The 20,396-nt window shown below is 42.2% G+C and overlaps 1 protein-coding gene across 2 annotated transcripts in view; it reads right to left on the bottom strand.

Annotated features, from left to right (window-relative positions):
* Window positions 1-20,396, bottom strand: part of dag1 (dystroglycan 1) — a 63,989-nt gene that overhangs the window by 11,893 nt on the left and 31,700 nt on the right. For both annotated transcript variants that reach the window (XM_037788284.1, XM_037788225.1), the window contains one exon: window positions 13,732-14,526. In XM_037788284.1, the coding sequence (XP_037644212.1) occupies window positions 13,732-14,169 (438 nt within the window). In that variant the 5' untranslated portion in view covers window positions 14,170-14,526. The remainder of the gene's footprint in view (window positions 1-13,731; window positions 14,527-20,396) is intronic.

Genomic DNA, 20,396 nt, shown 5'->3' on the forward strand with positions numbered 1-20,396 from the left:
GTCATAACCAAGTGGTCCAGGGTATTGAACCAACGATCTTCTGATCACAAGCTCGGTTCTTTAACATTTAGGCCACCACTGCCCCAAAAAAGTAAAGGGTCAGTTCACCTTGACTACAAAAATGAAATTTACCTCTAGTTTTTTTAGGTTTTCAGATTTTCACAGCATAGACAATAGGATTACATCAACCTGATCTCATGGGAAGGTGCATAAATAGCACATTTTAAAGACATTCCGCAATTAACAACACAAAACAATGACAGATATTGTCCAGAAACCCTCACAGGTACTGCATTTAGCATAAAAAATATGCTCAAATCATAACATGGCAAACTCAAGCCCAACAGGCAACAACAGCTGTCAGTGTGTCAGTGTGCTGACTTGACTATGACTTGCCCCAAACTGCATGTGATTATCATAAAGTGGGCATGTCTGCAAAGGGGAGACTCGTGGGTACCCATAGAACCCATTTTCATTCACATATCTTGAGGTCAGAGGTCAAGGGACCCCTTTAAAAATGGCCATGCCAGTTTTTCCTCGCCAAAATTTAGCATACGTTTGGAGCGTTATTTAGCCTGCTTCGTGACAAGCCAGTATGACATGGTTGGTACCAATGGATTCCTTAGGTTTTCTAGTTTCATAAGATGCCAGTAGTGTCACTGGCTTTAAAAATAAAGCCGGCTACAACCTAAGAATTGCAAATTGTGTTAACTGGACTAATTTCTTTAACGCATTAAGAACGCATTACTATCGTGGTAACTTTGCCAGCCCTACTAAGTGGATAATATAGACTGTCAGGAGTTATTTCGAGAATATTTCTTTGCTAGAAAGCAGTTTAAAACCAATGAAAGCTGCTGACAGCAAGGTCTGTGGATAACCGGTGCATTGTTCCTGAAGTGTTCACTGCCTTTGAGCACCACAAAACAAATCCCATTTACCACCATTACATTAGTTTATGGCGGAAATCTCAGAGATTGATTGTCTCAAAACCTGGAGGTGAAACTGCATTGATTAGGACCAACTTGAGAGGTAAGTGAAGAAAATATGTTATTTTGTAATTTGGGTGCACCCACCCTTTCAGAGAGCAACAGGAACTGACATGTTGAATATAATCAAAACAATAATGTCAATAATCGTATAGTGATAATATTTACCTTTCAACTTATTCTCCAATAAGACAATCTGCCAAGCAGTTATTATACAGTACCTACATTGTAAAGCTTGATTTAATTATGCGTTAATGGCTCCTCGACCATAAAACCTACAATGCATATCCAAAACTCTGCACACACCTCCTGTTCACGTCCAAAATAAAAGCATACGAGTGGAACTTGAGTTTTTCACTGGATCGTAATAAAGTTGAATGGAATTTCACAGAGATGAAATTCGTTCCAGGGAAAAACATACCCTTTCTATTAATAGGTAGAATGGTGCAGTGTCAGACGTCCACAGGAATGAGTAGCATAAGGAAGACATTATGGGCTGCTGGACTTAAAGACGCAAAGTCATTCAAATATTTGTGACTGCTGCGCACTAAAAGAGAGAACTTTGCTAGCAAACACAGATACATACGCACAAGCAAACGACTCCTGCTACACCGGAGAGAGCAAACCATCGTGTGTGTGTACATACGTTAATTCACACACGTACACACACACACGGAACCACAAATACCCCCCTATTATATAGTCATTAAAGCATAATGATGGAGAGGGCTCTTAGCTATAAAACCTGTGCTAAAGTATGCTCTCTCTCTCTCTATTGCACACACACACACACACACACACTGTGGTAGACCTGGTTGCCAAAGCCTGCAGCAAAACTCATAAAGCTCTCCCACCCATTCTCTTTCTATGTCTCTCGACCTCTCCCTCTCTTTTGCTTGCAGTTTACGACGATGGAAGGCTACGCAGGAGCCAACAGGAGCTGGCCATTGTTTGATTCCAGCTGTGTGGGTGAGAGATTGAGAGAGAGAGAAGAGAAAGATGTGGCGTGTTTGTGTGTGTGTGTGTGTGAGCAGAAACACTAAGTCAGCTGCTCACGCAAGAGCAAAAGAGAAATACATGTACCGAGTGTGTGCGCGCGTGTGTTTTTGTTATGACAAGGACAACTGGAAGGCAAGCGAGGAGACGAGCACACAGCTTGCCGCCTATGCAGTAGTCATCCAAGGAGCAGTCTTGGCTTAGCGAACACAATGCTAGCTCGCTACCTACTGTGCTACGCTGGACTCCGGGAGTAAGGAAAATAAAGCAGAGTGTAAACAAAAGTCCCGGGGAGACAGATGTTGTGTGTGAAAGAGAGAACGAGAGAGGAGAGAAAGTGAGCACAGAGACACTGAAAGACTGCATGCTCACACTCACAGAGGCAAAAACACACACTGCATATACTTTATGTACATGCAACTGGATATTTGTACAACCCCTGCTTGGAACAATAACACGGAGCATGTGTGTGTGTTATCTCTGTCTCAGCATGTGGCTGGTTTTCCGCAGACGCTCAGCTTCAGCTCTGACTAATGCTGCAGCCCCACCAGAATTACTCACTATCAGCAGCACACACATACGCACACACACACGCACACACACACACCAAATATCCTCACCAGTAGAAAATGTTCGACTACAGTTTTACTCTTGTGGGGAATCTCAGCCTAACCAACAGCTTGTGCACACAGTCGGGCACACACACCTGCAGACCCACACTTCTGTTTGTCTTTGGAGCGCCGCTTTGCCCACACAAATACTATTTAATTTCAGAAGAATAAAGACTGGTGCAAATTTCTATAAGCGATGCATCTGTTAAAACAAAGAAATCAGTTTGTTCTCTTTCTGTGTTTTGTAAAAGATCCGATCGCTCACACTGTCCTCTGTATGTTGTGTCTGTAAGTGGGGCTGCAAATAACAATTATTTTTAGGGCTGCAACAACAAATTGATTAAATTGATTAAAATTGATTAAAAATATAATAAAATTATATAATTATATATATATAAAAAATAATAAAGTAAAAATAAAATAATACAAAAATGTGATGGATCAATTTAGCTGGGCCCCTGATAAAGCTATTTGAAAGCTCGGTAACGTTCGGTTACATTGATCCATCACAAAACGGAGAGAAAACAGACGGAAGGTATTTCTGTCCGCTACATTTGTTTTTAAATTAACATATAATTGTGAGTTTGTCCATCAAAATCTGCAGATTTTGCAAACACTTATTAGCTTAAATAAGGTTGGAGAGACAGTGGACATTTCACAGTTTTAAAAGTAAACATTCCAAATGTGGTGTATGTGAATAACATCAGCTGACAGGAAGTAAATATGGACCCAAGCTGTTGCCTCAAAAAAATAATAATAAACTTAAGAGCACTTTTCATTATGCAGCTCAAAGTTCTTTCCAAAAAAGCAACACATTTAAACAAGGGCAAATAGCTAAAATATATATATTTCTCTTTTATTTTCAGCGCATGGCTGCATCCCCAATGAGTAGTAAAAGAGCATTGTACAAGAACACGAGGAATACATTTTGTTTTCTTGAATAAAACTCTTTTAAATGGACAGATTAATCGATTATCAAAACAGTCGTTAGTTGCAGCCCTAATTATTCTGATGATCATTTTCTTGATTAATCATTTGATCTCAAAAAACTTGATTTCCTAAAGGTCAAGGTGCCTTTAAGTTACTTGATTTGTCCGAACAGTCCAAAACCCAAAGATATTTACTTTGTAACATAAAACGAAGAAAAAGAAAAGCTGAAACTCTGTAATGTTTGAACTTTCTGCTTGACGTAAAATTATGAATTTCTTATCAAAATGTTTGCAGATTAATCCACTAATCATTTGAGCTCTACTGTAGATTTAATAAGAATCACAACCCCTTAACATTCTACTGTAAATACAACGTAAACGTGCACTTGTCTTGCTGCTCAAATATGTCAGCGGCGTTCTGTTTTGAAGGACATACTGACAAGTTATAAAAATGACAGGACCTCACAGAAAAATGAACACTCGTATAGTTCTGTATGAGCGCTGGAGTTAGATCCACAGGGAAGTGTTGTGAGAAGCAGGAAGAAATAATATAGTCGAGTTCTCTAAAGAAGGAGCTGCGGGCCAAATCAGAACACTGTTAAATCCATTGTGACACAGCTACAATGGAGGACAATATTAGACAATTAAAGCTCACTTCATCCTAAGTTGAGTCCCCATCATTTCTCCTGAGACGCGAAGAAAAAGAACTCAACTACGATTACATTTATTGCTCTTTTCAATAAGATATTTGACAGACTTGTTTCGCTTCCGACTGTCTTCCTCGCTGTAACCTGACAGGCTGAGTGCATCCTTAAAGAATCGCTTCTCCTCTTGATGAACAACTCCAGTGCCAAGCCCCCGCTTGTCCCTAGGTCAGCAATTATCCCCTTTTTCCTTTGATGCCGTGAATAAAACATTAGCTATCTTTATCCGGCTAACGAGCTATAGTGCCGACACAAACCATTAAATCTTAAACACATTGCTCAGGGATAATGAGAGACATGATATACATAGAAGGGCCTTTTATTTTTTGAAGTGGAGGAGACGCAGGGCGCTGCTGCCTCAAGAGGACACGGAGGCTGGTCACTCCCAACTAAATCAACGCAGTTTAAGATGAGAGGAAGGAGTTTCATTCCAAATTGAGATTTCAAGGAAGAACAATGATACTGTTTGATATTGAACACAGCTGTACAGCAGCTGCACATTCATCGAACTCGTCGCTGACAGAATCATTGCCTGCGTATTATTATTACACCAGCGATGATCAACAAATTGCTCTGTGTAGAATTGCCTTAATAGGCCAATCTATGATCGCAGTGTCCAGCGTCTAAATATAATCTGCTACTGTAACCTTCACACACCAAGTAAGGCTTGGCTCTCTAAGCCTGGGAAACCAATGAAAGCAGCCCGTCGCCACGCTGCAACTCTACTTCCCCTTTGGGCGGCAACCAAGCACGCTAGAGGATACCAGCCAGTCCAAAACCTGTGGTTGCTAGGCGACAAAGGACACGCTATAACAACAATCAGGATGCTTTCTCTCCAATGGTGAGCAGATGCAAAATATGTCTATACTTTTCTTTTAAAACCACCACATTAGCTGGATGTTAGGGAGCCAAACAGTGGCAGTTTGGCAGTAATTATGTTTGCTGAAGGTCAAATGGAAATTACGCTCTGAAATCCAACACTGACATGAAGGCATCGATGTGACTAACAGTTACAGAGCCTTCTACACGGACAGAAAGGGAATGTTTTCCAGTAGGCACATGTCAAACTCTCAGCTAAACCTGAGAAACTCCACATTATGAATGAATTTATGGGAGCATATAATTTGGGACATGTGAATCAAAAAGCCTCGCCCGCTGTATGTTTAATTACATAGCAACATGGCCACCACCGTTTTGGTGCCAGTAAACCGATCGCGGCATGCTAGCTTACAGCTAGAGTGACTCATATGTTCTGGTGTGTGTGTGTGTTTTTATCTTTGGGTTGCCTCCTCCCTCCTGCTCTCTTTAATACCAGTTTTCCACTGCTACCCTGCCAGCTAACAGCTATGGAGCTACAGGGGCTTATAGGGTGAGCCTCTCTGTAAAAAGCAGGACAGCAGGGAGGCAGATGACGAACGAGAATACTTCTATTATAAGAGGAGAGCCTAGAGAATCCAAATTTTGAGAAAGGTTTTGCGAGCTGGACTGCAAAGCAAATGGAAAGAGATAAATAACACAATGATGGTTTTGGGTTTTAAAGCCCCATCAAAAAGAAAATGTGGAGGGAGTTCATCAGGAGATAGAAGGGGGAAATAATTGTTGCTTGTGTAACAGAAAAAAAAATGTGCTTGTGTTGCTAATCTGCAGTAGCTGAAAAGAGAGACAGAGAGCTTGCTGATGTGGAAGAGAAAGGATGAACGACAGTGATAAAAAAGAAAGAACAGGGGAGGGACAGAGAGGACTGGAAATATAACAAGATGCCAGGAAGAAAGTGAGGGTGAAGGAGAAAGAGAGACGGCAGAAAGAAAAACAAAGGAGGAGACGTTAATGAATTGAGAGGAAAGGAAAGGACTCAGTGGGGAGGAGAAGAGAAAGTTAGTTTTCCCACCAAAATGCCCCCGAGGGGAATGGCCCTTTACAACAGCAAGCTACTGTCTCCATTCATCAAGAGGGGAGCGATTCAAACAGCTAGTCAATGTGTTCTGACAACCAAACACACACACACACACACACACACACACACACACACAGCAACACTTTCCCACAAATATGCATCTGTATGTGTGTTTATTCTTTTGTACTGACTGTCTCTTTCTCTCTCTGTTGCACGTACGCATGCACGCGGACATCCCTGTACTTCTATCTTTGTGAGGACACTCATCGTAGTGTCGTCACGATACTGGAATTTCTAACTTCGATACGATACCTTGAAAAATATCGACATTTTACACAATTTTTGATACCACGGGGAAAAGTTTACACAACATTGAGTGCATAAAATTTGGGATTTTTACTAAAAGATGAATAGCGTTGTGCGCCGACTCGCTGTCGGAGAGAAGAGAGAGCAGAGGCGTAGCTGGTACCTGTGTATCAATACTGCGGGAAATGAGTATTGAAACGGTTTCAGATATTCAGTGTCGATACCTCAACATTTTTGACAACACTAACTCATAGCCCCTTACCCTAAATGCCTGACCCCAACCCTAACCTTAACCTAAACCTAATTCTAACCTGAGTCTTAAGCTCTTTGCACACCAAGTCTGTATTTTTCGTTAGAAATTGTCGCACGTTTAGAAATAATTAAGACCTCCTGTTGTGTCAATCACATTTACACACTGACTCTGAAACTTTTGTCCGTCAAAGATTTCAGAACAGATTAGACTTTCTGTGTTTTTTGCATCTGTCGAAGGCCAACAGACGAATGTTTGACCACTCAGAGCCACCGTCCGTGCGAACGTCATCATCCAAAATGGCATCTGGTAAATATTCACTTCACAAGGACTTGGTGTGCAAAGACCATCAGCCCTCAAACAAGCCTTTGAAGAAGTGAGGACCGGCCAAAATGTCCTCACTTTCCAAAAATGTCCTCAGTCACGTGTTTTAAAAACTTGTTTTGGTCCTCACTATGTAGCAAGTACAAGAACACACACACACACGCACACACACACGCACACGCAATCTCCCATCTGTGTGAGCTCGGATGGTTTAGCAGAGCAGAGGGAGACCAGTGTTTTACCAAATAAACTGTTTGTTATCCAGGGTGGTGCTTTGAGGCGTTTTTACCGTGGAGACAGACAAAGACACAGAGAGTGTAGGGAGAGGGGGGGAGGGTTACAGAGAGTAATTAGCTGCGAGTATCTCTCTTTTTAATCTGCATGCAAATACACAATCAAAATATTCACAAAGGAATACACAACATGCTTTGAGGCATACATGCAAAAACACACAGACACACAAACACGTACTGAACTCAACATTACTGGACTCTGAATTCTCTTTTTTCCGAGAACTAAAAGTACAAAAGAAGTTTCAGCTAACGTCAGTTATTTCCTGGAATGAAAGAGGGGAAACAAATAAATGAAGGGGGTAAGCTTGCCTGCCAGCCAGCCCATCAGCCAATCAGCTAATTACGCTGGTAATTGTGGTAATGAGGCTATGGAGAGTACTCATCTGTTGGCCAGGAACCCTGTTCTTGCGGCCACTTCCATTAATAACAGTAGACGATACAATCCCAGCAGCACAGATGCTGCAGTGGCAAAAGTCCCACCTTTTCGACCACTGTCGTTGCCGTGAATTATCACCGCGCTGTTGTGTCTCTGCCCCTGGAAAGGACTTGTTTAGAAAAAAAAAATCTAAAAAATATTTCTTTTCCAGCCCTGTAGGTATTTTGTAGTTGGAGCACAGCTTCTAAACCTTTTCATTTATTCCAAGGCTAAAAAGTTTTTAAAAAATCATTCACACACACTCATAAATGCTCAAACAAGGTTAACCGGCCATAAATGCAGTAGAAATCAAATTAGAAAATTTGTCTTGATCAAAGAGAATACCGAATAATTTGCCTCAACCAATTTAGTTAAGGGGTCCATGCTCAAAAGCAACACCTTAATGGTGTTTTAACACGATGTGACCATTCACACGCCACCACCACCACAACCACTGTGTTCTGGTAACACAATGTGCCACTAATGTTTCTATGCATTAAACAGTCAACGGCATCATTAATTGACTGCCATTGCAACTACAACTACACATCACTTCCTCACTGTATGCAACGTCATTCATACACCCCACAATCTTGTGCAATTTTTGATTGCATTTTGGGCTAGGTATCATTGGCAATTTTTCAATTATTATCGCTAATATGATACAATCTGTTGACTTTTGATGTTAATATAAATATGCTTCTTTTTTATACCGTGCTTTGAGGAATATAAACATGGATTTTTCTAGAATAGGCCTACCCATTTTTCCCCAAAAATGTCTGTCAACATTTTAATCACAAGCAGTTTTAATATCGGTATAATTAGACTAATTTATTTGGGAACTGTTGATCAAAGAATAACTAAAGAATATGACCAGACATTTGAAAGTTAACCCATCAGCTGTGTGCATCACTAATTCTCACATGAGCCCTTAATTAAGAGATACTGTCAAATTAACCTTAACCTTAAATGAACCTACAAATATCTATGATCTGTTGATTAAATCAACTAATCCATTAGTCAACAGAATCCTGTGAGTGCTAGTCGACTAAGAATTCTTTTGGTCGAGGACAGCCCTAGATAAATCGATATGTACGTGTAAGATAATATACTGTATGTCCTGTCTCTGCAACCTCTGTAAAACCTCCCTCTCTTCCTCTGAGGATGATGTCCTGCCCACCCGGCTGAGGATCTCTACGCCGTATGAATGGATAATCGGTGGTGTATTCACTAACGGGGCCCAGACTGCTCAGCAAAAGGTGAATGGACAGGCGGGCTGTCACGGAGCTGGAGACCTCTCAAACTCTGGCCGATTTTCATAAGAAAAGGCCATTAGTATGAGTGCAACGCCAAGCACAAAAATTGATTTGGCCTTTCGCTCCACAACCTTGAGCGCCGACCTTCCAAATACCTGAGGGGGGGACTCACATCTAAAGAGAAGGGGAAGGACGGCGGATGCAGGGGGAAAGTGTTGAAATTTGTAATGGAGGAAAGAGCAGGAGTGCAGGGGAAGGGAAATTAGGAACGGAGGGCGGAGTAAACAAACTCTCTGAAGTTGTAGATATTGAGCTAACAGTCAAAGAGCAAAATAGGAAGGAGGTGTCTTTGACACGGACAGTTCGATGGGACTATGTATGGTTCACATCAATGGAGGCTGGTCGATAAAGGCAGAGGAGGTTGCTCCTCCTTTAGTTTTGAGAGGCAAGAGGAGATCAAAATATAAAAAAGAGGAATTGGTAGAGGTATGGCCAATTAATCGGCGCCGATAGAACATTTTACAAGCCATCAGTATCGACGGAACTGGACTCAGATAGTAGCCGATGGCTGCACAGTCGCCACCAGTCACGCGGGTACATACATCCCCGCTTTGCATGGAGGCTCCAAACACAAAGTCAAGGTTACTTTAACTTGCTTACTGTACCAATTTGGCGTAGTCTCTTCCAAATAATCCAGCCATGTAACCATCCATTTATGACATGAAATCGCACACTTAAGGATCCTCCTTACCCCGGGAATATGCATTTATATATATATATACATTTATGGTTTGCAAGAGGGGCATTTAACAATGTACGAAACACGCAACAGAAGTAATCCGGGCCTGTCATACTGTAAACCACAGAACAGTGCATTGCCCATTACAAATACAACATTTTTCCAATGATGTAATCCACCAAATCACACTTCAGGATGTAGAATGATGACGGCGTATGCACTAGTACCCGGCTTTGCTGCTGCAGAAGTAAAGAAGACATCGGCTGATTAATCGTCTATCAGCTGTTTCCTGCTTCAAACTATCGTTATTATATCGGTCGACCTCTAGTAATTGAATGAAATAAACCCTTACCAAATCTCAGTATCATTTATAAAATATGTTCTCTCTGCCACTGGATCCCACCGTGTAGATATAATCTATGCCCTGTCTTTTACAGGAAAGCTAGATTTCCCCAAAAGGTAATCGTGCTGCTTCTAAGGTCATGACCTCGTTCTCTGTTCACGCCTCCCTTCATCTCTCTCAAAACCACCTCTAGCCTGTCCTCTGTCTCTCCTCCTCCTCCTCCTCTCTCTTCATTGTTCCTTCCCTACCACTTCTATGCCCACGCTGTCAACTCCTATTGGCTCTAATAGGGAGCCCCCAGCTTACAGTGTGACAGATATAATCAGGTTTGGAAGAACAGCTTTAGCCTGTGGGACGAACGGAGAGCGGGGAGGAAAGACAGAGGAAGAGGTGAAAATGGTGAGAGGAAGATGAGTAGCAGGATTAAAAAGAAAGAAAGGGGGGGAGAGGAGAGAAGGACGGGTCGAAAGAAGAGGAGGAGCGTGATAGCAGAAGGAAACGAGAGGAGAGGAATCAGCCATCAATTAAGCAGAGAGAGCACAGAGGAGTGCCAAAATTAAACGAACAGGCTCCCAAAATAATGGTTACATTATGAAAACTAACCTCCACAAGCTTGGATAAGCCAGGCAGCTGACCCAACGGGTCGTGTATCAACTGTCACAAGAAATATACATCACATCCCTTTAAATTCCCAGACAGAACACACAAGGCGTCCGTTGGGTGCCTGCTAGCCACATCAAGTCAGCCCCAATCAGCTGAGATCCTGCAAATAGCCCTGCTCAGTCGTCTGTAAACTGTATAAGAACATTACCATTAATGAAAAATTGAAGAGCAATTCCTACCCGGAATGAAATCTACCTTTTTGGAAATACACCAAAAAAGCTGCTGCTGTGAAATAAGACAAAACTAAAGTATTTAGACCTCTTTGAATCCTTTTCAAAAGTGTCTTTTTTGCGACCGAGTCTACCTGCCTCATGTGTAAGTTTTATTAGGACAGTATAATTTCATGCTGCTCATCACTGGGGAACTTGATTGATATGATCTGATGTGATTTGACAGGGGTGGAAGAAAGGAGCAAGGGAGGAGTGGATGTGGAGGGAGAGATAGGACTTAAAAGCAAAGAAATTGGAGGCAGGGAGAGAGGGAGTGAGCGATAGGATATGAAAGGCTGGAATGTGATGGAGGGAGATAAGGAGGGAGAGAGAGGAAGACGAGGAGGTGGAGGAGAGAAGATAGGGGGTAACGAGAGACGTGATAAAGAAAAAAGGATAAGAAGAAAGAGGGGATGGAAGAACAGCGGGTTGGACGGATAGCGAGGCAAGAGTGATGGCTGGTTACAGACGGAGGTGATGCGAGGAAGATGAAGGACAGGAAGGAAGGAAGGGTGCAATATTAAAGGTTTAGCCTGAAGGAGAGAGAGAGAGAGAGAGAGAGAGAGGGAGAGAGAGAGAGAGAGAGAGAGGGAGAGAGAGAGAGAGAGAGAGAGAGAGAGAGAGAGAGAGATGGATGAAGGGAGGAAAGGAAAGATAGTAGAGAGAACATTTGGGTGTGAAAGCAAGTAAATGTAGACAAAGTGTGTCTGGAACAATAAGGGAGGGGTGGAGGAAAAAGATATGGAGAAGGATGAGTTGTTTTAGCTAGGGGGTATCGTCTGAGAGAATGGAAAAGAGGGGAGGAGGACATTGAAAGAAGAGAAGGGAGGATGAGGATGAACAGGTGGGATTGGCTGAGGGAGGGCCAGAGAGAGAAGAAACGGGAGAAGCAAGGAGAGAGAGGGAGGAGGGGGAGGGCAATGCTACTAAAGCCTCAGATATGAGGCTACATATATTATAGAAAATTGGCCATTGCGGAAAATTCAGTGCAATTAAAAAAGGGCATATTGCTCTGAATGGCTTTAAAAATGTGCCGCCTCGGGGCAGGTTCTGAGAAACGGCACATATTTTTTAGGGAAACGGCTCCTCTCTGATTGTTCTTGGAGTTCATCTGGAGTCAACCCACTCACTGAGGCTGAAGAAACTGTACACCGACCCCGACACCCCCCGATACTCCCTCATCTCCCTGCGACCGCCTCTTTGTTATGTTTGTGTCTGCACGTACGGGTTTATAAATGTGTCATAACCTCGTATGTGACGGTGGCCTCATGTTGTTGTTTGGAGTTATGGAGCTGCTGGGTCCTCTTTAACAACTAAAAGAACATACTGGTTTTATCAGCTTAAAAAGGCCTTTGCACACCGGGGGCGTGACGAATAAACAACACAGACATGAAAAATACTCGCCTGGGAAATCAAAACTATTATACTTTTATAATTTGCGACAGTGGCAACACTTGTTCAATAAAAGGTTTGAATAGATTTGCGCATGCAGAGGACCGACTACCGGGATCCTGTTGACCCAGAGCAGCATCTGACGGTCTGTCTAAGGTCAATTGTTGCACATCCTACACAAGCTATATTAGTTTCCTTTAAGTGAATGCTCAGAGTGAATTTGCGTCTGGTAAACAGTTATGCAAAAATTAGATGGCGATACAATTTCAGAGGCTAACATTAAATCAATGTGCCATTCATGGCATTTCGTGGAGCACCAAACTGGTATTTGCATATGATGGATTTAAATTGGGTCACCACCATTTATTGTTTTTCTTTTATGACTTAAGGCCTTTACACACCGGGGGCATGACGAATATATGACACAAAAATGTGAAATACTCGCCTGTGGATATGCCTCAGGTAAATTGTTGTATAGCCTTAACTACTGTAAGCTATGTTGGTTTCCTTTTAGTGAAATGCTCTGAATGAATTTGCCTCTGGTAAACAGTTACGCAGTGTATATGTCTAGGGCTTTTATCGTGAAAGGTAAGAGCTTATAGAAAAGGGGATGGCGACACAGTTTCAGAGGCTGACATGAAATCAATGTGCCATTCATGAGATTTAGTGGAACGCCAAGCTGGTTTTTGCACATGATGGATTTAAATTGGGTCAAAACCATTCCTTGTTTTTCCTTTTATGACTTAAGGTCTTCAGACACCGGGGGTGTGACAAATAAACAACACGAAAATGCAAAATATTAGCCTGTGAATAGTATATGTCCATGGCTTTTATTGTGAAAGGTAAAAACGGAAGGAGTGGATCTGGTCTGCGCTGCCTTTGTCAAGGTAGAAAGGAGTAATAAAGTTTGTCATCCTGTTTCGGACTACGGAGCCTCTGTGTTGTTGTACACTATAGTGTACATACTGAACAGTTCTAAAAACAAATACATGGAGGTGTGAAATAATCGCACGTCACCGGTGTGTAAAGATACTTTGTGACTTTTCCCAATTTTTCTGATGACTTGTTTCAGAAGTCCGCTACAGACAATGGCTTCTGTTCAGGGTTTGAGAGACCCACACTGTAAAACATATTCATATACAATGAAATATAACATACTCTATGAATGTGATGATGGAGCACAACTGTGGTTGGTGCTTTTTATGCAGAACTAACCCTCCCAATTCCCCAAAACTCTATTTGGGTATGTATTATTGGAGTTTTAGAACCATCTGTAACCAACAGGAAGTTAGACCACGCTGGGATCTAATTGAGCACAAACAATAAGGAAGCCAATTTTAGCAAAATAACATTAGGGTTGATATGGAAACAAACTCAAATGAACTAAAAAAAGAAATAAAGCGGTGATGCCGGGATCTCACCTTGACAATATCACCCAGGTAAACATCCTCCATCTTGTTTGGCACCGTCATCTGGAAGATCCGACCCACTACCGCCGAGGAGTCCGGGAAGGCAGTGGGTGCGGCCAAGTTCTGCTGAGTAGCCGCCCTCTCGACGGTCTCCGCGGCGACAGCCTCCATCGCCCGGATACCTTCCGTCGCTTCCTGGAAGTCCTGAAGGAGCGAGGAGTGCATGGAGGCCTCCAGGTCACTACTTCCACCCACCCTCTCACTTTCTCCACCTCCCTCCATCAACACCATCTCGCCAAGCACGTCGATCTCCACATCTGCACAGACTGGCGGAAGGAGCCAGCCTGCTGTGGCCAGAAGCAAGCCCAACAGCAAGGCTCTAGTCCTTGGTAGTCTCACATCGAGGCCCCTGCTCGCCCCGAGGCATCCCAAACTTAGTTTATTGCGCATTCTTTTCCTTTTGTTGTCCGGTCGATGATGCAGAAAAAAAAGTAAAAAGGATGTCCGAGTGGGAGGGGGGGGACTTAGGGGAGAGCATGCACCCCCGACAGATCAAATCCCTCCTTTCAAATCTCCCTCCCTCCCTCTCCTTATCCGCCCACTTCTCTTCTGCAGAAAAAAGCCTCTCCTTCGTCTCCTGGCGCCGGGTGAGAATCTTCCCTCCTTCTTCTTCTGTTCCACCTCCTCCTCTTCCTCTTTTGTCCTCTTTTTCCCCCTCCCTCGGCTTTATTCTTCCTCTTCCCCACGGCCTTTTGTGCTCACCCCTCAGAGGTTCTGGAGTCCCATTGTGCCGAGCACCTCAGAGATCTGTGAGGAGACAGACAAGAGAGAGAAAGACAGAAGGCATGGTTAGGGGAGTTGCTTTCGGAGCAGGGGGAAACTACTCCATACTTAGTCTCGTCACAACCTAAACACCTCGATTCAAAGCGCCTCGCACTGAATCAAAAGTCAATCCCCTTGATAAGTTCAGGCCCTTAAACTGATTCGTGCCACGCAAATCTCATTGTCGATAGAAATCCATCATGAAGGGGGGGGGGGGGGGGGGCAGGAAGGGATAATATTATCAACGCTGTGGAGTAATCTGATTAGTTCTTACAACAATTCTGGCTCTCACTTTCACCCTCTCTCCTCTCACAAGCTCTTTTTTTTTTTACTGCTCATCGGTGGGTCATTCAGCGACTTCAGAATGAAAGAGCCCGAGGGAAGCGAGTGAGAGAGACAGACAAAGTGAAAGAGATGTGATGGAGAGAGAGAAACAGAGAGAGAGAGGGACGGATAGATGGAAGGGGGAGAGTGGAGGTGATATGCGGTGGGACTTTGGATTAGCCAACAATGCCGAACCAGTCAAAGCTTTCTTGGAACCGCTAATGAATGCATGCCTTCGCTATTGTGAGAGGGGTCAAACCGAGTGTGTGTGTGCGTGTAGGTGTGTGTGTGTGTGTGTGTGTGTGTGTGTGGGGAGGAGAGAGAGTGAGCTAGTGTGTGTGTTTGTGTCCATTGTTAGTGTGGAGGACTGAACTCAGGGGGTTTGTTATTCATACAGCTCTTTCATGGAGGAGAGGATCCCCTCCTGTGCAAGTGTGTGTGTCACGACACAAATGATTTCCCCCCCGAGGGCTTTCGTTAGAGATAGACAGAAAGCACGAAAAAGAGAATGAAAGAGAAGGGGAAAGAAAAAGAGGGAAAGAGGGAGAGACCCCCACTGTGGCTCCATTTTGCCCCGTAGCAGATGCCCGATAGAGAGTGAAATCACCGCAGGAACTCCCCCGGCAACAACAACACGAGGCCTCCCAGGTAGCTTTTGACCAACTTAAAAAAAAGACTCTTTTGTTGTTGCTACCTCGACCCTCGCCGTGCATCACCTTTGGACAAAACTTTTGTTTTTAATCACGGGCGCCACTCTGTGTAGTCAGTTTCCCCGCTGCTAAAGCTTTTATCCAAAAAGAGTCGACTTCAGGAAGCGAAATTCTCCTTTCTTCGCTCCACGACTTTAGAATTCCTGCCACCTTGGAATCATTTCTGCACACTGTTTTGGAGCGTTAAAGTTTTACCCTCTGGAAAGTAGTCCAAGATGGCTGCCAGGGATAAGCTCCATCCCTTTCATGTAGGCTACCTTCAACTACGCTGCCGGGGGCAATATTCCTCCCGTTTCCCCTTTCAGTCTGTCATCTGTTTCTCTTTCTTTTGCTTATTCTTCTTCTCTCTGTCTCTCAGGATGTTGTCTACCTCGCATGGGTTCTTTTTTTCTTCCCGTCCTCTCCTTCCTCCACAGGCTTAAGGTACGCCACACCTTCTCTCTCAAATTTCTAGGCCTTTTTTTCTCCCCACTCTTCTCCACTCACCTATCAAAAACACAGCCCGTCTATTCATCGCGTGACAATAGGGCTGATGATGGCGGGGGAGTGTCGCTATGAGAGAGCCCGCCGAGCCGTCTACGCTGCTGGATAAAGAAACCCCGTCAAACGCAGAGAATGAGTGACACGCACAGACAGGGAGGCAAAAGAGAGATGAGAAATCTTCTCCTCGGATGCGAGGACAGAAAGCAGTCATTACCTCGACACCTACGACGCCGCCCCCAAACACACTCCACCCACCTCCCCGGCGCTGATTACTCCGACGTGGATGGAGAGGTTTGTTGGGGGAGGAGGCCGAAGACATTTAGAATAGGGACAGGCGGAAGGGAGGAAAAGAAAATGGCAGTTTTTTTTGTATCTATGCATCCGAATGAAACATTTCAGATGAACATGAATGCAAGGAAGCGAAAGAGAGGAAAGGAAAAGAGACATAACAACCATGGGGCTCCCCACATGCCTCCCGATTGGTTGAAAACCTCAAAAGAACTACCACTAAGAGATGCCGTTACACATGCCCGACATTGTTTTTGTGCGTCTAGCTCTGGTGTGTCGGTTGAAACCAGTTCACCGGGTGCCATGGCGACACCTTTGTTACGGACAAGCACTTAACGATGTCTGTGTGACTCTCTCCTCCCATTGGCTGGGGTCTTTCAGAGCCTCTTAACTGCCCTGCAATTACTGCAGCGATTTATGGCGTTTGAGGGATGACAGTCCGGAAGACTTTCCCACATGTTGATCATGTTTGAGCCGTGTGGGCAGGGAGGATGGGTAGGGAAATTAAAAGCCACTCAGATCTTCGCTTAGCATTTATTTTGGGTGCTGAGATGAACTTAAAGAGAACCTATTATGCTTGTTTTCAGGTGCAAAAAGGATTGGTCAAAAGTCTTGAAATTTGATACGAACATACTTTGGGAAAGTATCTAACAGTACAACTTTGACATTTTTAGATCGCATGTAAAGTCACACTTTTATCAGTAGTCAAAGTCAGGCTTTTTGAAAAATGAGGGAAAATGCTAACATTGTGTTTATTAACTGTTTCCCATGTGCTTTTTTTTACACTGCATATGTGTGCATATCTTCAACTTGAGTTCATAGATGCCAAATACTTGATTGTGCTCCTTTTTCTCCATTTTCCTACCATACTATATCTAGTATTTGAGCACCTGGGGCTACTGTTTTTTTCATAAAATATAATGTAGTCTATTGCAAAAACAGTAGTCCCATGTGTCCAAAGGCTAGATATAGTATGATAAGAATAACTAATAAATAATAATATAAGAAGAACAACTTAAGAATCACTTTTCAGCCCAACGCTTTGACCAAATTTTAGTTGCTCCGCTCCAGCTCCGCTCTATCTAGCTTTATTTGAGGGCGTGCCGCAAAGTGTGTTACTTTGTGACATCACCATGTCACCAGAAGAAAAGGTGAAATATCAAGGAAGGTGTTTCAGGCAGTTCAGGAGCAGTGTTTCTGTGGGGGAGAGTAACTCCCTTTGGCCTGGACTTTGGGCTTTGTAACTTTGCAGACCTTTTACATGCACAAAAAATGATATAACACACTACAGGAAAGGGAAAAAGCACAAAAGCATTGTAGGTCCTCTTTAACTATTAACACAAAGAAAAGCATTTATTTGGAAATAAAGGTTGTTGTATCAAACAGTGTAAGTCACACTGTGTTTGTCCTGACTCAAAGTGAAACAGAAGCAACTTACAAAGCAATCTGGATAAGCTGAGCAGCATGTTTTAAAAACAACCCTTTTTATAATTGGCTTCATGTCGTATGTGCTTCACAAAAGCAGCAGTAATTAAATGGGTGTACCTGTCAGACTAATAGAGAAGGTTTCTGATTGAATACAGAGGCAGTGGCTCACTAGAGAGTCACTCCTTAACACTTTTGCAGCATGGTATTATAAATGTTTTATGAGCGCTAAAGCCTTGTTTTTCATTGTGTTTTTATGTAAGCTGATGATTTGCTTGAAAAAAAAGGAAGAGAGAAAAAAAAAACCTTGAGGTTAATTTATTTTTTTCTAAAACCACAGCAGCTGCACTGCTAAATGAGGCAACGCTGTGCAAAACAACCGATGAGCAACGGAAGTGTAATGACAGAAGACTAGTTGAGAACATGGGGGAATTTCCAAGTGAGATGTCAAATCGAAACCACTTTGAAAAGGTAAAGATAGTCGAAAACAAAAGAGTGAATTCTAGACTGTTATATGTATGTTGGTCTCAGACAGCGATCCAATGAGGTTCATGTTGTCCTTTTAAAGTGTTTCAACTGTTTTGTTTTTAGTCTTAGCTTTAGAAACATATGTATATGAAGATAATTTTAATCTTTGCTTTTTTTTTTTTTATGTATACTTTGAATTATTTGTGCCTCTTACAACAGTCCCGTCTCCTAAAAATGACATTCCCATACAACAGAACTGCTTGTCAATTACATTTCGAGGGAAACGTATTTTGTTTTTGGATTACACTTGTTTTTGACATATGACAAATGGTGGATGGGTCAAACAAACACGGGACTTTTCATTTACGTCCTAGTAGCTTAATAACGTAACAAACTTAGTCATTTTAAGCCAAACCATGATTTTTTTACTAAATCTAACCAAGTATTTTTGCTGCATTTTTTATTTTTTTTCAATTTACAACGTTAACCACGTGTTTAAAACTGTTTAAAACGGCAACCATAATCTGAGAGAAAATACTTTTCCCTCGAAAAGTAATTGAGAATGCAGTTTAGTTGTATGGGAACTTAATTTATAGGAAACAGGGTTGTTCGACATAATTCAAATAAAACAATCTGTGAAGGAGGAATCACTCTTTAATTGAAATGCAAACCAATCGTATAAATAACATGTATAAGTTGGGCGTTACAATATAGGCATAGCTTTACAATTAAAAGAACATTAAAACAAACCGCACACCTGTCTTATGAGTTTTCAACCATGTTTTGACTTGGTTTGAAACACAAGTACAACAGTCATACAGCATTATATACTATATACTGTAGAGTATATGCTGTTTGAAAAATGTACCACAAATGTGTATTATCCTCAGCTAGACTCACTGGTGACTTTAATATTACACCTTCTCCTGGGGACTGTAGGCTTCACTAGCTGCTGCTTAGTGACAAAAATAAATAGTCAGACACCAGCGCCCCATCTCCAATATCAGGTTGCGAGGACATCTTATAAATAAACAGTTAACTGGACACAGGCATGCTTTTGCCGTCTCTCTTCCTCTGCGAGGTATTACTGAATGGACTTGGACAGGGAAATGGGGGAGAGGGCAGAGAGATGATGGCTGGGGATTTAAGGATGAGACCCGGGGCTAAAAGGAGATGTTTGTTATCAGTTACAGAACACAATGTGAAAAGTGCTCTGTGAAATGTATAGTTAGCAAAGAGCACATGCATTTCCTATTTTGTGTATAGTATAGTAAGGTTAGGCATTGAACTTGAATGGTTAAGGTTAGGATAGGTCGTCAGGCAGCGAAACTAGCCCCCACGTTGTTTTGCGGTACGTATATATACTAGGCATTACGGTAAGAGCCTGTAAGAACTGACTTCAAAATAAAAGCGACAAAGAACTGACTTCACAATAAAAGCAACAAAGAACTGACTTCAAAATAAAAGTGACCAAGAACTGACTTCAATATAAAAGCAAAGAGAAGGGACTTCAAAATAAAAGCGACCAAGAACTGACTTCAATATAAAAGCAACCAAGAACTGACTTCAAAATAAAAGCGACCAAGAACTGACTTCAAAATAAAAGCAACCAAGAACTGACTTCAAAATAAAAGCGACCGATAACTGACTTCAAAATAAAAGAAACCAAGAACTGACTTCAATATAAAAGCAACAAGAACGGACTTCAAAATAAAAGCGACCAAGAACTGACTTCAATATAAAAGCAACCAAGAACTGACTTCAAAATAAAAGCGACCAAGAACTGACTTCAAAATAAAAGCAACCAAGAACTGACTTAAACATAAAAGCAACCAAGGACTGATTTCAAAATAAAAGCAACCAAGGACTGATTTCAAAATAAAAGCGATCTTCCAGTAAATGGATCAGCAATTTCACATTCATTCAAAAAGTCAGTCAGGCAGTAAATAAATACTTAAATAAAATATGAACAAATACCAAATGATAAATAAAATGAATGATGAATTTTTTAAAAACGACCATCAGCAAACTGTTTTTCAGAAAAAAAAGTTTTGTTGGATTTGCTGCTTTTCTCTGTTTTATATAATTGTATATTAAATATTCTTGGGTTTTGGACTGTTGTTCCTGTCATTTGGGAGCGTCTTCTTGAGTTTTGAG

Source organism: Sebastes umbrosus, chromosome 1 (assembly GCF_015220745.1).
Source record: "Sebastes umbrosus isolate fSebUmb1 chromosome 1, fSebUmb1.pri, whole genome shotgun sequence".
Lineage (NCBI taxonomy): Eukaryota > Metazoa > Chordata > Actinopteri > Perciformes > Sebastidae > Sebastes > Sebastes umbrosus.